Raw genomic sequence first — 16,640 nt, 5'->3', positions numbered from 1 at the left:
ACCCCTACCTCATTCCTGTGTCCTACATTCCTTTGCTCATCTCCCATCATCCTGCAATTTCATGAGGCAGATTTCACCAAGTTACCCTCCCTGCTCAGAAATCGCTAATATACCCAAAATCTGGCCAAAAAAGATAGACAAGTTCCTCACAATAGTCAAGGTCATGCAAAATTACAAGTGTAACTCTTGGAGAGGATACCTACTGACAGGCCACACAGGACACATGTACCTATAAGTGGGGCCTGAGCCCTAAAGTGAAGGCCTACCCAAATGCTCAAGTAGGGCTGATGAAGAGCTGAGATTTCCAAGGTGCCCCCAGAAGTGGTCCAGACACAGCAGACCCCAAGCACATGAAAGAAAATCTGCCCTTGTAAAGCAGCCCCTCACCAAGGGCACCCAGGAGACCAAGGTGACCAGGATGCTTTACTTGCCTCTCTAGAAGTCAGCCTCTGGCTATTCAGAAAGGACACCACCAGTTTCAAGGCACTTCTTCAGAGGACAACCAAATGTAATTCCCACAAGCCTGAGGAAAGCAGCGTATTCCTTCCCAGAGCAAGAAAATGGGCCCAGGTCATGTGGCAGCCAGAAGACGGTAGTACAGGTCAGTGGGAAAGCAGACAAGGCGACCACCACTGCTGTCCCATTCATTTTCCCACCACAAGGCCCTCCCTACCAATCCTAAGCTGGTAGAGAACACAGGCAGGTTCCCCCACCTGCCAGCCCTCTGGATACCTGCTTCCTGCCCCTCACTCGGGATCTGGGATTAAGAGGCAGTTACATGAACACACACACACACACACAAGCAACAGACCACCTGAGATCCAAAGGCAGGTGCCCCAGTTGGCTGACAGTCACCTGCAAAACTTTGTTTGCTCACAAACTGGCTGTGCTTATGGTATGGTCCTCAAATTTTCCAGGACACCAGAGTAGGGTCAAGGGGCAGGTGCTGGCCTGACTGATGCTGCATGCCTTGTGCACATGCTGGGCACACTAACACCCCAGCAGGCTAGTCTGATCAACATCCACAGCCATCTCATCTCCCACAGAAGAAAGAAGTCACAGAGGTTTCTTTTCTGATGAGTATCTCCCTGGGAGCAAGAGAGAGGTTTTCCGGTTAGTTAATAAGCGCAGAGAACAGAAGGAAGCACAAAGTATTTAGGGCCCTGCTGCGGACAGCCCTACATGAATCTGGGTCCTGCAGGTGGAGTTCAAGAGGAAACAGCAGACTCTGTGACTCTGTGAGGCAGAAAGAAAATGAGGAGGCATTCTCAGGTAAAAGCCAACTGGAGTCCATAGCCGATCAGAACAGCCTAGGCTCCCAAACCAGCAATCGGAGGGTAATTACAGGACCACTCTTACTGAAGGGTCTCAACCACAGCCTAGTTTCCAAGAGCAGCAGGAAAGAAAATAGTCTTAAAGTCACACAAGCAGCTATGACAAAGACCCCTTAAACATCTGGCCTCTCCAAGCTGCAAGGACTAATCTGCAATGATCAGTCTCCCAAACCCCAGAGAGGAATAATGGGGCACAACACAGGGAGGGTAGTTCATCAAAGCTGCTCGGTAAGTCAGTCTGTAGGGGTCTTGGGGAGTCTAGGGGGGTGAGGGGCAGACGATGGCAAAGCAAGGCTGGAAAAAGAGCAGTAGAAATCCCAGAGGACAAGCTGTGGAAGAGACAGGAGTGGTGGAGAGATGACTATGGTCTGCCCTTTACTTCAGAAAGCAAGATGGCCAGCCCAGCTCTCAGGCCTGCACTGGCGGCTATCCAGCAGCTCCACCAACAGACCAACTGAGAGGCTGCTATGGGGCCTAAATGGGTCCACAATTCTCTGTTACTGTGATCTCCTTTTTCACCCCAGAAACAGTTCATCTCCACGCCCTACAGCCACCCAAAATGAATATCACTCCCCTAAAGCAATTATTTCCTCAGAGTATATACAAGAGTCCTTTAGCAAAGCCCAACGATGTAGGGCAGTGAAATCCCTGCCATCACTTTGCTGCAAATGTTCCAACTTTAAATGAAGATGGTATTAAGACGTTGGCAGGGAGAGTGACATAGCTCCATTTCCCTCTCACTATGGAAGGACCACGCGAAAACTAAGCATCGTATGGTAAAGGCTTCCGGAGCCACTCCCGGCAGTCTCTGCTGGAGGACCCTGGGGAGGTAGGGCCCAATTTACAGAAGTGAACTGCAGAAGATGAGACACATAGGCACAAGCACTCTTGCCTACCTGATGCTCAAGCCAGTGGTCTGGTCCAGTTTCTCCCAGCTCTGCAGCTTTGCCAGCAGCCTCTGGAACAAAGATAGATCATTAGACCACCAGGCCCTGTCATCTCTTGTCCAAGGACAACAGGACCCTCCCGCTGTCCTTTCATACCAAGTCACCATCTAACTCTCTCACTCACAGTGCAGTCACCCTAGACCAAATGCACCAGGTAGAACCAATAGTGACAAAAGGATGTTATGTCTCCCTGACCCCTTTCTCTCAGGTGAAATGCACAAAATCTCCCAGTGTGCTCCACAGCAGATAGGTCACATCCTGGTTGATGAAGTTAAACTGCATATATAATTCATTCCCTGTACCCTAGTTGCAGTAAAGATCCCATCAGGGAAAGGAAGTGGGTAGGATGGGGAAGAAGAACAGAAGCTGGGCATTAGGACCACCAGGACTTGCTGCTCCTCATCTCCAGGTGCTCCCCAGAGTGTCCAGCCCTAGGGCGGAGGAAACCCCCCTCCAACACAGCAGCCCAGACACATGGCCCCAGAGATCCAGGGACAGTCCTGAAGAATGGAAGGTGGTGCATCTCCACCCAGCACTACAAGAAGACGACTGCCCCTGTAGTCCTCACATCTGCTCCACACTGACCTGTATTCCACAAAGCCCTGCAGTCCCAACTCCCCTTCTAGATTAAGGTAAGCAATGTGAGGACAAGGCCTCTACACCTTTGTCTGGCCCACATCATCTTGCCCCAGGGCTAGGCATAGTGCTATCCTCATGCATTCCTCCAGCTATTCCTGAGCCCATCTTGTGATTTTATCATTATTATAGGCCATCTTAATGAATACTTATTACATGCCTAGCACTGCTTAAGCACGTCACTTTAATTCATCTAAGCTCACAACCCTAAGAGGCAGACACTGTTATTCCCCATTATACAGATGATAGAGAGGGTGAATAACTTGCCCAGGGTCACACAGCCAGCAGGCATCCCCAGCAAGATCTGAAACTACTCAGTGTGATTAAAGAGACAAAATACTAACCAAATTCAAATATACTATGTTCAAAGAAAACACTGCAAAGCCCAAGTTGCCTTTCAGGAAAGAGCCCACCTAGGTCAACACACACAAAAGGAGCCCTGCTCTCACCCCACGTGCTCAGGTTGGCAGAAAAACTTCCTCTTGGGGCCTCCCTGGTGGCGCAGCAGTTGAGCGCTGGGTTGCGAAGCTGCCCGCAGCCTCTGCAGCGCCGGCTCAATCCCCGGCTGCTCCCCGGCCACCAGAGGAGGGTCCCACATGGCACGCAGACCTCTCCTGCCGCCCGCTGCTCCCCTCAGCAGTGTACTTTGGTCCTTCTGCCTGCTCTGCTCCCCGCTCTGGCTCTGGTGAATTCTCTCACCCTCTCATGCTTCTGACTGTACCCACTGCTTGTATAAATAAATAAAAATAAATCTAATAAATAAATAAATAAATAAATAAATAAATCTTTAAAAAAAAAAAAATTTCCTCTTGGGCTAAGCTCACTGCAGAGTCTCAGCCACGGAAAGGCTCGAAGACCTGCCCAGACCTTAATGGCACAGAGCTAACACCAGTTAACTCTCACACTCCCCACACACAGAAGCCGGGGCAGTGGAGACTGGTAGGCAGAGAGGGGCAGCCGTGCACAAGACAGATGCTGGGCTGGGAGCCGGGAGGAACCAATTCTGACCCCCACCATGCAAACTGAGCAAGAGAGAATGCTCTGAACCAGATATGCTCCAGTCTGCCAGAGACGACAGTAGGATGCTTTCTGCCTGATGACATCTCCCCACAAAGTATCACCTGTGAGTCCCAACAACAGACACAGGTGTCCCTTTACATCCGTGGGTGGGAACTATCCCAGGCGGTTCGCTCTCTGACTCACCCTCTGTGTCGGTTTTCTTGTCACTAATGAGAGGCTGCCAACCACATAAATTTGCCATCTCACAGCTCTGGAGGTCGCAAATCCAGCAAGGATCTCATTCAGCAGACCTGGCTACTCTGAAGGTTCCAGGAGAGAATCTATTTCCTGGCCCTATCCAGATTCTAGAGCTGTCCACAGGTCATGGCTCAGCCCCTCCTCCCTCAGCAGTGCCACAATCCCATACACCCTGATACCTCCTCCCTGCTTTGTACATGTAAGGACCATGGCCCCCCAGAACAGCCTGTCTGGATAATTAGGGGTCTCCCTACCACAAGCCAGCTGATCAGCACCCCTAATTCCGCTCTTCCACATCAGGTGGGAGAGCCAGTTCTGAGGATGAGGACTGCCATTTCCAGGTCACTGTTCTGCCAACATAGCCACACAGAGGCTACCACAGTCCAGGCGAGAAGCTGGACTAAAACATGCAGGCCTTCGACACAGAGGTCAGCCCCACAGGAAAGAGCCATCTCAGCCTCACCTCCTTCTCCAGCTCCAGGTCAACCAGATTCTCCTGCATCTTCTCCTGACGCCCCAGCCTCCGCTGCAGGCCCTCAAGTTCCTCGCGGAGCAGCCCGTTGGTCTCTCGAGTCTCCCTGAAGGACCACAAACAGTCACTCAAACGGCCACACGTCCTGGGGCTGTGTCCAGGAGTGAGAAGTGAAGCCACCTGCCCACCCCAGCTCACCGCAGGTAGGAGTTCTCCTCCCTCAGCTGCTTCAGCTCCCGCTCCATCTTGGGCAGCCGCACGAGCTCAGACTTCATGTTCCTCACAATGGCCGCATCCTGCTCCTGCAGGGACAGCTTCTGCTCCAAATCCTGCGTGAGGAAGGAAAGAGAAGAAAGTCACCGACAACAAAGTTCTCTGAGGCAAGTCACTCTCCCAGGTCCTCTGCGACCCTGGCCCCACATGCCCTCTTCCAGGAAGCCTGCACTGGTTGCACCAGTGTGTCTCTGTGCTGTGTCCTCAGCTTACACTGCCAGGGCATGCCCCAGCGGCCAGTGGCACCTCTCACTGTCATACTGTGCTGTCCTCAGGACAGAGACCTAGCACACATCTGACCAAGGTCAATCAGCAAAGGCTCCCTGAACAGTGAAAACATCCCACTCCTCCAGTGCCAGATGTGCTCTCAGCCCTAACAACACCTAACAACTGTCTTCTCCATGGTGAGGACTTCTTTGCAGTATCTAGTCCCCTTGGGCTACAATGGGAGACACCTGTCAGAGAACAGGCTTAGCGTATGAAACCAGGGCCAGATCAGCCAGTCAATGAGCAACACTAACGACCCTTCTCTGTGCAAAGGACTGGGTCAAGTAGCAGGGACAGAGTGACGAGGAAAATAGATGGGGTCTCAACAGGGAGGAACTAGGAGTCTGTGGGAAAAGAGATAGGAATTTGGGCACACAAATAAATCCTGAGAAGTGAGCCTAGGCCTAAGGCTAGAGGGAAGAGGGTAGGGAGCGCCAGGGAGAACAGAGAGATGAAGCAGGGTACTCCAATTTGAGGCATCCAGCACGAGAATGGGCGAGAGAGGGGTCAAAAAAAGGCAGGGAAGAGCCTAAAGGACTATGGTGATGGATCACAGGGGCTATGGTGGCAGAACTATGGGGACTACACCTAAAGGGAGAAATCAAATATTGCACAAAAAGAACAATGATGTAAGAAAATAATTTAAAAAATAAGCACAGGTACTTGAGACTCCACAAGGCCACACAGCCAGAGAGAAAATAAGATGTGATGAGGTGATAACATGGGCCAGTGTGCAAAGCTGGGCCCAGAGGCTGGATGCCACTCTAAAGGCCCCAAAAGGGGCTTCCCTGGTGGCACTAGGGGTTAACTCTCAGCACTATGAAGCTATTGGCTGCATGAGTTCCATCCCCAGCCAGGGAGCTGACCCACATGACACAGCAGACCTCTCCAGTCTCACTTGCTGCTCCCCTCAACAGTGTATTTCAGTCAATCCACCTATTCTGCTCCCCACTCAGTCTCTGGTGAATCCTCTCACTCCCCACACCTTTGGCCTACACCCCAGTTCTTATATGTAAAAATAAATAAATCTTTAAAAGAATAATAAAAAAATAAAGGCCCCAAAAGCCTGCATCCTGCATCCTCTGTCCCTGGCAGGGAGTCATTCCCTCCTGCTACCCCAGCACAGCCCAGCAGGCCTGCATACCCAACTTGGCAGGCACCAGCTATACAGAGGACAGGGTTCAGCCTTCATAAGCTACTCTGTCCTCTCTCAACACTCCTCTGTACTTGGGACTAGCATGTTTACTCTCTTCGTTACACGTCTGTTGTCTTCATCCACTAGAACATGAGCTTCCTTGGAGAGGATGTCTCTTACTCAGTGTGCATCCCTAGCCCCTGGCACACGGCCTGGAGCATGGAGGAAATGGTTGATCAGTGTCAGTGAGCTGTAGAGGGAACAGGCAGCTCACTGTCCCCAAATACCACTGAGCACGCCCCCAGCTCAGGCAGGAAAGTTAAGCCCACCACTGTGATGTCTTCAAGACAAGACCAGGGACTAGAGCAACTCACCTTAATCCTCAATTCCTGGTCTGCCTTCACTTCTTGGCTGGTCTGGAGTTCCTGAATCTTCTGATTGGCTTCCTGCCATTTTCTATCAAGAGAAAAGCACATCATGTGCAGGATGTGGTGAAAACAATATCCCCTTCACCCTGAGGGCTCTCCAGTGTGGATACACACCCAGACACTAGCCCTACTAGCGGTTCTGTGGCCTCAGCTCCTCATCTGGAAAGGACAGGGGGAAGTCAAGAACACAGCAGCCCTTGGTCTCCCCTATCTCCATGCTGGTCATACGACAGCTTCCACTAGCTCTGGTACCATCTAGTCGAAGATGCACTGGTGACTTCCCCACTCCACCTAGAGGCCGACACTCACCCTAAGACAATGTGTGCTAAGGTAAAGGCCAAATTCTTCAGGAACGTATTCAATCTCCATACCTCATCTCCAGCAAATTCTCTCACACTCTGGACCTTTGCTTAGAATGTTCCTTCTGCCTGGAACATCCTTGCCCAACCACATAGCACCCCAGGGATGTCCTACACAGTCTTTAAAATCTAGCTCAAACATAGACCCTTTCCTGAAGCTCTCTCTAAGAAGACATCCCCACCCTGGGCAGAGAAGAAAAGATGGCTCCCTCTTGTCTCAGAACACTTGCAGCATCGCCTCTTATTCTGGCTTGTCACGCCAGCTCCAGAGGCCTCAGCGTTTGTCCCCTAACAGCCTGTGGATGAGGACAGCACTTAGCCTCAATGCACACGACACTTGGCTGCTGGGGGTCATGAAGGGGAAAGTGTTCAGACTCAGAAGGCGCAGGAAGACAACCTGGACTTCCTGTATGGCATATTCTGCATGGCTGGCAACGTGTACTCAGTTCCGCCGTGCCCTGAGCAGGTTTCAGGCTGACTACACCCAGGGCAACAGGTGGTCAAGATGACCGGGCCAAGTGGTGGGGACTGTGTGCCATGGCCCCACCCACCCCACTCACGTGTTCTGCAAGTCCAGCTGCTCCTTCAGCTCCTGCTTCTCAGACTCCAGGCGCTTCACTTGCATCTCCTGGTTCATCACATTCCACTGCAGTTCTGAGAGCTTCCCCTTCAGTGCACTGATGGTCTGAAAGCACATGGGGCAGACGAGTTACTTGCTGAGGTCAGCCTTGGCGACTTCTGGCCCATGAAGGGAAGTGAGCACACAGACCAGACAAATGCCCTCATGAAAGCCTGTCCACTCCCCAGGGCAGGGACAGAGTAGAGTCATCTGCTCTCTCAGAACACAGGAACCAGGACAGACAAGATATTGCTCCTCAATCCAACTCCTGCCACACATTTCCCAGAAGCTGATGGGAAGAGACTGGGTCATGGTGACGGGCTACCAGCCAAGATGGATCCAGACCTCATACTAGGCATCTGGAAGCCTCCATGCCCAGTGACCTGGTGATAGCCCTTCCCCATCCCCCACTTCCCTGATGTGCTCTGCATGGTTCTCCCTGGACACCCCATTCTTTTGTCTCTCAGTCCTGACTGCCTTCCCTAACCCCACACAGCACACAACTCTACCAGCTACGTACTGAAGATGCTGCCTAGGAACCCAGCCAGATACCCACCAAGAAGCACGAAATAGGGGACTGAATTTCTCAGAATGATGCCATGAAAGCCACATGGGATGTCAGGGGCTATAAGCATGCTGTGTAGACTGAAGAGCAACCAGCCCACAGCAGTCAGAAAGGGGGTGACAGGGGTTGTCTGAGAGCAAAACCTCCATGACAAGACCACTGGACATCCAGGAGCAGAATCACCACCCCCAGCTCAGACTATACCCTCACTGGGCAACTTGCTGGTAATCTCACTCCCTAAGGCTTTTCTGGGAAGAACATGCCACACAGGCCACAAGAGAACCAACCCACTCAGAAGCACCATTGTAGATTAACAATTGGAAACACTGCCACATCAGCCTCTGAACCAGATGCCAACCAGAGTGGGAGGGCAAGAAATAGACAGCAGACACCACCACAGGGATGACACGTGGGGACACCCTCTGCAAACACAGTGCTCATTCACCTGTCTATGAATACCTGCACCAACCCAGGGCCCACTTAAACGTGTCAGCACCAGGCCTCCCTGTTGGCACAAGGGGTTAAGTCTCAGCACTATGAAGCTTTCCCCAGCCACTGCAGCACGAGTTCAATCCCTGGCCTGGGAGGTAACCCACATGGCACAGCAGATCTCTCTTGTCTTGCCTACTGCTCTCCTCAGCAGTGTATTTCAGTAGATCCGCCGGTTCTGCTCCCCACTGTCTCTGGTGAATCCTCTCACCCAGACCTGTCCCCACCTCTGGCCTATACCCCAGCTCTTGTATGCATTAATAAATAAAAATAAATCTTTTTAAAAAATCAATCAATAAATAAATAAACATCAGCACCATGACCCCACGCCCACCTGAGGAGACCAACACTGGGCTTCCACATCCCACACCACCCGTCTATACAGTTTGTTTTATTACAGCAGTGAGTATCAATCTGGCAATCAAAAAAGATTAAAGGTGCAAAAAACATATTTAACAATGAACATATCTTTTGAGAAGTTCTATAGCATTCAAAAATGCAGTGGGCGCTAAGCACTGTGCTAGACACAGGGGACAATGGCCAGTCCCATCGAGGACAAGCATGTGGAGAAGACAGGCTATCAACAGGTCAAGATGACCACAGTGATGAGGTACAAGCCAGGGGACTGAGATAATGGACAGGGAGGGATGTTGTGGCATTAGACTGAGTGACCAGGGACAGTCTCTTGGAGGAGGCAAAAAAATAAGCAAGACTCATGGTCCTCATCCTCCTGGCCTAGACCTTTTTGCAGACGAGGCCCCACTCAGCAGACTGTTTACAATTTCTGTGGTAAGGGTCTCACTCTTCACTGAAGAGAGTGCAGACTGCCCTCCCGCTGGACATTGCACCTGCTTCCCACAGTCCCCATGGGCCAGGAAGGAAGCTCAGGCAAACAGAGACCAAAAGGGGCCTCTGTCTTGAGGCTGATCATGGCTCTTCTCCTGCCAACATCCACATCAGAAGACAGATGTCAGAACAGCCTTAACATGCTCTCCAGTGCTGCCAAGGCAAAAATATCCTGGAGCCTGCTTCCGAAGATCCATCAAATAGAGAAAGCCACACAGAGAGAGAATACCAATGATCCCACGCTCCCTGCTCCCTCCCTGGCAGTTTTCATCTTCCCTCTCAGCACTTGTGATTTTGAGCAACACAGGAAAGAGACAGGCAAGGTCAGAGGGGTCCAGTTTCCCCAGCATCAACGCCTGGGCTATTTCTAAAATGCATGTACCTTTAACTAGCAGAAAAAGTAAGACTACAGGCTCTGATTCTGGAGATGCTCTCAACAGCCAACAGACCGTGCTAATAATCAAAAATATGCAAATCGAGGCACCTACTTACATCTGCTGAAAAGAAAGAACACAAGTACTTCCAAAAATACCACTATCCCTGACAGGTCAGGCTGCAGTGAGCCCAGAGAGCCCGACGTGACTGCCAGCATATCACGGCAGCCAGCACAAAGCCATCAAGTCACACCTGGGACCTTACACCCCACTCCTGGGCCTGTCCACCAGAACAATCCAACAGAAACAGAAAGGCCATCACATCTGTATGCATGCATATGGGGCGGGGGTTGGGGGGGGTGGGGGCAAGGGAATGAAAAACTAAAACAATTGAAAACAACAAGAAATGGACTAGTAAACCATTAAAAATCATAATTACGAAGACTACAAATGTATTTAACCTATTAAGTGAAAACTAGAAAATGGAAAATTAGTACTTTTGCTATTATTGCAATTATGCAAAGCCTGCAGGGGCCCACAGGGAGGCAGCACTGCCGCGGGGGAATCTAGATGGCCTGTCTCTCTTCCCAGGACAAATGGCCCAGGGAGAGAGAGGGAGGGTGGGCAGGCAGCCCCCAGGGCCCAGAGTTTAAGGTTGGTCCCCTCACCTCGCTGGCTTCGGCCAGGCCATCCTCCTTCTCCCGCAGCTTCTTGCTGGTGGCATCCAGACTCTGCTTACACAACCTGTGGCGCTCTTGTTGCTCCTTCATCTTCTCCTCCACCTCGGCCTCCCGCTCCTGCAGCTGCCGAATGCGGGAGAGGAGCTCCTGGTTGCGGTCAACCTCACGCTGCCAAGACAGAAGGACTTTGTGGGAGAGAGTAGGAGACCTGCCCTGTGCTCCTCCCGGAGGAAAGGATCCAGACCCAGAGAAGAGCCAGCAGAGCTGTCAAAGGCAGGAGAGCCAGAGGCTGGGACCCCGCCCCAAGGCGAGTCCTCTGGCCACAGCAGCACCACACCCCACACAGGGAGCCTGAGCGACCCAGGAAGACGCTCAGCACAGATCACACCACGCCGTCATTAGCCGTCTGCGCAGGGTGACCATCGGTATAGGAGGTGAGGCGTGGAAATCTCAAATCCAGACCTGACCTTGGAGAGACACCTCTGAGCATCTGCAGCAGCAGCGGATTCTGTAGGCGCGCACTGGGGCTGTCGTTAACATGAGTCGGAATTCTGCACCTCCGCTCCCCCACCCACATAAGCAGTCAACCGATTGGGGACAGGTGGCGTGGACATGCGTCTGCACACAGGAACAGTTGATCCCAGGGCCCCAGTCTGCCATGTGGGCACATTAATTTCCTGCAAACCTTGGGAGTCAGTCTGTCTCTGTGCCTCAGGGAAATGAGTGACTTGTGCGGGTAAGGAATGGACAGAACTTAGACTCTTCACTCTGATGATCCTGGGTTCCTAAATGTCAACTCTTGGTCACCGAGGTTACCCTGAGCCCATGGAGCCCAGGGGCCACAAAGTGGGAGCTTGAGTCATGGGGCAAGGGCGCCGAGACCTGCTGACATGAGCCTGACGCTGCTGAGCCTTCACCAGCCTCTTCGGAAAGCTGAGCTGCAGAAGCTTCTTCCCAGGACAGCCAGGTACTCCCAGGGCCTGTCTTACTCAGACAAGCGCTTGTAACAGGACCCTTCCACTCAGCTTAGTAATAGCTGAGGCGGGGTAGCAGCCTCCTGGGACCCTGAGTTGGGACCCGAAGGGATAAGGAGCTGCAATTATAACCTCCAAACAGCCACGAAGTCCTGCACCTGGGACCCTTCCATGCTATAGGAACAAGGTTGTAGGGTGAGTCAGTGCAGTGCCCTGGTCAGCAGGTCAGAGCAGGAAGAGGCATCTCTACCAAGGCTGCCAGTCCCAAAAGCAGGTGAGGCAGTCCATACAGGGTCCCAGACACCAGTCCCATTATTTAATCAGTACTTGTAGGTGGGAGGGGCCAAAATCACAACCCAGCAGTCCTCCCCATCCAATGAAAAATGCCAGTCCCTAAAAAACCATTACAAATGTCCAATACACAAAGGAACAATTTGAAAATCACTGCTTCAGATGGTTCTAGGTCAGCCAGTTGTCAGTGAGCAGGGAGGGCAAGGCCTCACCCAGACTGGCCTAAGCTCAATGAGGGATCCAAGGATTAAGCTTGGGCAGCCCCATATCTCTGGACTCCTCAAAACAAGACTTTCAGAGCTCCTGCAACAACCCCTTGCTTGTTCAAACATTTTCTGGGTCCCTCATAAGGTGCCACAGCCTTTGCCGGACACTGGAGTTGGAACCAGCCCTTACCAATAGTTCCATACCATGTCTCCTACCTACGAGCCAGGGCAGTGCCACAACACCTCAATTCCTATAGTGGGATGACCCCTGCTATAGGAACCCTAATGAAGGGCACTTCAATAGCTGTAACCTTCCCATGGTCTCTTCCTGCCTCCTGCCCCAGAACTGCCTCTCCTAGAAGGCTCAGAACATATGGAAAATGCTGCCCCCAGGAAAACAGCATTGGGAGCACCGCCAGGGTCAAGGCAGCAGCACGCTGCCTGCAGATCATGCCTCTGGGCTTACTGAGCCCGCACAGCACACCATACCCAGGAGCCTGCACGCCAGGTTCAAATACATCCAATTAGCAGCACATCATCTAAGACATTAGCTATTTTTACAGGGACTAGGAAAGCATGCAAATATGCCACATAAGGCAAGAACGAGGCCACTCATTCATCCTCAGGGAAAGCACAGAGGCTAGAGACTTTCTGGTCCAACGCTCCGCTTGCCACTTGGCAGCATTTCCACAACTCATGAGCACTTATTAAGAAATCTGGCAAAGTGGCGTCCCTGGTGGCGCAAGGGGTTAAGCACCGCACTATGAAGCAATCCACAGCCTCTGCAGCACGAGTTCAATCCCCGGCCGGCCAGGGAGCAACTCACATGGTGCAGGAGACCTCTCCTGTCTCGCCCGCTGCTCCCCTCAGCAGTGTATTTCAGTTGGGCTGCCTGTTCTGTTCCCCCACTCTGTCTCTGGTGAATCCACTCACCCCCCCCCACCCCCACATCTCTAGCCTGTTCCCCAGCTCTTGTATGCATAAATAAATAAATCTGTAAAAAGAAAAAAAAAAAGAAAGAAATCTGGCAAAGTGCTGTTCATCAAAGCAAAGAAGGCAAAGGAAAAACCTAGCACCATCTCTGGGTAGCAGGGTGCTAATGCTTTCCCAGCCTGCCCTGCATAAGACAGGAACGTCAAGCAACTCCAAAACTGGAGTTCTCTGCTCTGAAATCCCACAATCATTTCAGCAACACCCAGCCTGGATCTGAGACCCTTAGGTAACCTAGCAACATCCCACGCCTATGATTCCCCTATTATCTGGCACTGAACCCTAATTCTGCTAGATCTGCACCCTAATTCTTCCAGAGGGAGGAGGAAACTAGGAAACCCAGAAAAGAGGTAGGCCTGCCAGCACCAGCACCTCACTGGGCAGTCATCCCCTCCATACTGCCCTCAAGGATGCTGAGCACAGTCAAGATCTGTGGCCTGAGAGGCAGACCCTGGCAACCCACGGGTAAAGTTCGTAGGCTCCAAGTCAGCAGGCTCTTATTTGTGTGGTCTGCAGGTACCATACAAAGCCCCTGGTTCCAGGGGGCTGCTTGACTGAACCCACCTCATAGCTCCTGGCACTGGTGCTGGCTGCCCGCTCCAGCTCCACACGGGCCCTCTTGTGGCTCAGCTCCATTTGCATCTTCTCCCGCTCCACCTGGATGAGGTGAGACTTGGAACGGATCTGCTCTGCTCGCTCCTCCAGCTGACCAGGCCATACCCAAAAGAAAGAGAACTCTCAGTAGCTGCACCTAACAGGAAAATGGTTCATTCAACACTCACTCGCTGAGCAGCTGTCCCAATAAGGCCTGTACTCAGCCTCAGGGTGGATGCAACACTGGGCCCCCAGCTGGGAAATGGGTGTGGGGAGGCAGCAAGCAAAGAAAGGAAGGTAAAAAGTGAAAAAAGAAGGGTATAATTTAGGATGATAGTGTCTACATTTGTTTTGGAGAAGAGGGTGTTAGTTTCCTAACACTGTGTAACAAATCACAACAAACTTGGTAGCTTAAAAGATCCACATATCCGCTGAGATTCCTGTAGGTCAGAAGTCAGCCACACATGGTTGCACTCTCTGGTCAGGGTCGCATAGGTTAAAATCGCCATTGTCAGCCAGCTGTGTTCACATCTGGAGCTCGGAATCCTCCCCACACTTGCATGGTTGTAAGAACAAGGCCCATTTCCTTGTCATCCTTGTCATCTGAGAGCTGTCAGCTCTCAGAAGCTGCCCTCATTCCTTGCCTTATGGCCCTCTCCACCCCTAGAATGACCAGGGAGAATCCCCCACCTGAGGACCCCTCTCTGTTCAGCATCTCTGACTCTGAATGCTGACGTGACAGAACCCACCAGGCACTCTACCCAATCTTAAGGTGGACTGATTGAGAACTTAATTATATCTTCAAAGTCCTGCAAGATAATGATACAGACCAAAAGAGCCAAGGATAAGAAATCCGAGGTCATAGAAAAGGCATCTTCTCTGTACCACTCGCCCCATTTTTGGGGGTCTATGTTCTTTACCCCTGTGATATTTTCTCTCTTTCTTAATTCTCACCTGTTGACATTTGGAGGGGGTAATTTCTAAGTCTGGTCTCCATCAAACTCACTACCCTTCGTAGTCTCACCTCTGGGTTGGCAGTAGGTCCCAGCTTTTCCAAAGGACAGCAGGACCCCACCTCCAGGTGCCACTGCACAGAGATCAGGAGTCCCAGAGACAGGGTCCATGGACCACATCTTCCTGGAACAATGACTGTATTTGGAAGTAACTGGAACATTACTTTTACATTTCAAACACCGATGCATAGTAGAGCAGGCTATAAACGCTTCCTAACAAGACCCTTAAAAAAATGTGGGACAGGGAGACTAGTGGGAAAGACATAGCAACCTCTGCTCTAGACCCCCAAATGTGCATATTCTCTGTGCCCTCACCTGTCATTTTGGGGGCAGTTCAGGAAAGAGAAATAATCCCAGACTGAGTTCCTGGACAGGACAGAGTCAGGGTTCGAGGCCAACCTTGCAACTACACGACTAACCAGCTTGCTCAGCTACACTGCTCACTGACTGACCCCAACAAGGGAGCCTTTATAGCACCAGCTGAAAGAACTGAAGACCTCCAGAGTTCTAGATTCTATAGTTCTCACAGGTAAGCTAAAGTTTCTATTTGCATCAATAAAATAATAAAAGCTTAGACCAATGTTGCCAATCTTATTTTGCCAATGAATAAGAATCAAAACCAGGAAATTTTATGACCATCATCTTTTCAAAAAAAAAAAAAAATTTAAGGCCAAAACCAAAATAAACATAAAAGACCTAATTTCAGGGGCCTCCCCAGTGGTGCAGCGGGTTGAGCACAGCACTATGAAGATGTCTGCAGCCTCTGTAGCGTGGGTTCGATTCCCGGCCAGCCAGGGAGAAACCCACATGGCGCAGCAGGCCTCTCTTGTCTCACCCGCTGCTCCCCTCAGCAGTGCTTTTGGCCCATCTGCCTGTTCTGTTGCCCGTTCTCTCTCTGGTGAATCCTCTCACCCTCCCACGCCTCTGGCCTGTACCCCAGCTCTTGTATAAATAAATTAAAAAATCTTAAAAAAAAAAAAAGACCTAATTTCAGAAAGAACAATCCTTGCCTCCTCCCCTCCCTGCCAAAAAAAAAGAAGCAGTAAGCAACTCAGATTACTAATATATTAATTCAATTGCTCAGCAAATGAATGCTTTACCAAACACTGTACAGGCCTCAACAGGGCTCCCAGAGCAACCAGAAAGCCCTGGCCCCTCTAACACAGGACCCTGTCATGGAATGGCTCCAGCAGCACGTGAAGGATGACAGGACAAGAAGAATTGGGCAGAGAAGCCAGGAAGGGATCAGATGCTGGTGCAGAGAGGCAGAAACCTGAGCAAGGCTGCAGACACCACACTCCCATCCTGTGTGGACCCAGTGATGCCTGCCACAAGTGGGACTGACCCAACAACTCTTTAAAGCCTTAAGTTACTCAAGAGACCAGATCCCTTCACAATTATGTCTACATTAAGCATTGCCTAGAGCTTGAAATAAAGTAAAATGAAACCATAATCAGAGTAAAACTGTAAAAATCACCCCATGACAGACTGACTCAAGATCAGCAAATGGCCCCTGATAGTCTAAGACCCTCACATACCCAATCCTTTGTCACCACCCCAGCTTTCTTACTTGGCTGAATGAGACCCATTGTCTACAACACTGCCTTCACATGTGTTACACTTCAAGGAGAGAGCATTAGCTGGAATATTCCAGTGGTCATGCTCCCAGGCATGATTTTGTCCTTAATTAAAAGACTACACTGATTTTCCTGGCCTATCACCAATATCGGAGTTCATTCGTGTGAGTACAATGCTGAGCACCAGACCCACCTCAGATATGCTAACAAATCAGGTTTTTAAGTCAGTACAGTTCAGATTCGGACCACTGCCTCCAGCCTCTTCCCAAAGTTATGAACGCCTACCCTGGAGATCTGGGGGACAGCTGGCTGGC

The 16,640-nt window shown here is 51.1% G+C and overlaps 1 protein-coding gene across 1 annotated transcript in view; it reads right to left on the bottom strand.

Annotated features, from left to right (window-relative positions):
* The window catches only part of MAD1L1 (mitotic arrest deficient 1 like 1), a gene marked incomplete at both ends in the record, with an annotated part of 349,706 nt that overhangs the window by 332,656 nt on the left and 410 nt on the right, over window positions 1-16,640 (bottom strand). The window contains 7 exons of the mRNA XM_084250129.1: window positions 2,231-2,292; window positions 4,638-4,752; window positions 4,845-4,975; window positions 6,696-6,777; window positions 7,669-7,793; window positions 10,670-10,849; window positions 13,707-13,847. Coding sequence (XP_084106255.1) covers window positions 2,231-2,292; window positions 4,638-4,752; window positions 4,845-4,975; window positions 6,696-6,777; window positions 7,669-7,793; window positions 10,670-10,849; window positions 13,707-13,847 — 836 coding nt within the window. The remainder of the gene's footprint in view (window positions 1-2,230; window positions 2,293-4,637; window positions 4,753-4,844; window positions 4,976-6,695; window positions 6,778-7,668; window positions 7,794-10,669; window positions 10,850-13,706; window positions 13,848-16,640) is intronic.

This window comes from Talpa europaea (genome assembly GCF_964194135.1).
Source record: "Talpa europaea genome assembly, chromosome: 12".
NCBI lineage: Eukaryota > Metazoa > Chordata > Mammalia > Eulipotyphla > Talpidae > Talpa > Talpa europaea.
The sequence above is the reverse complement of the archived record's forward strand: the minus strand, read 5'-3'. Positions and strand labels throughout refer to the sequence as shown.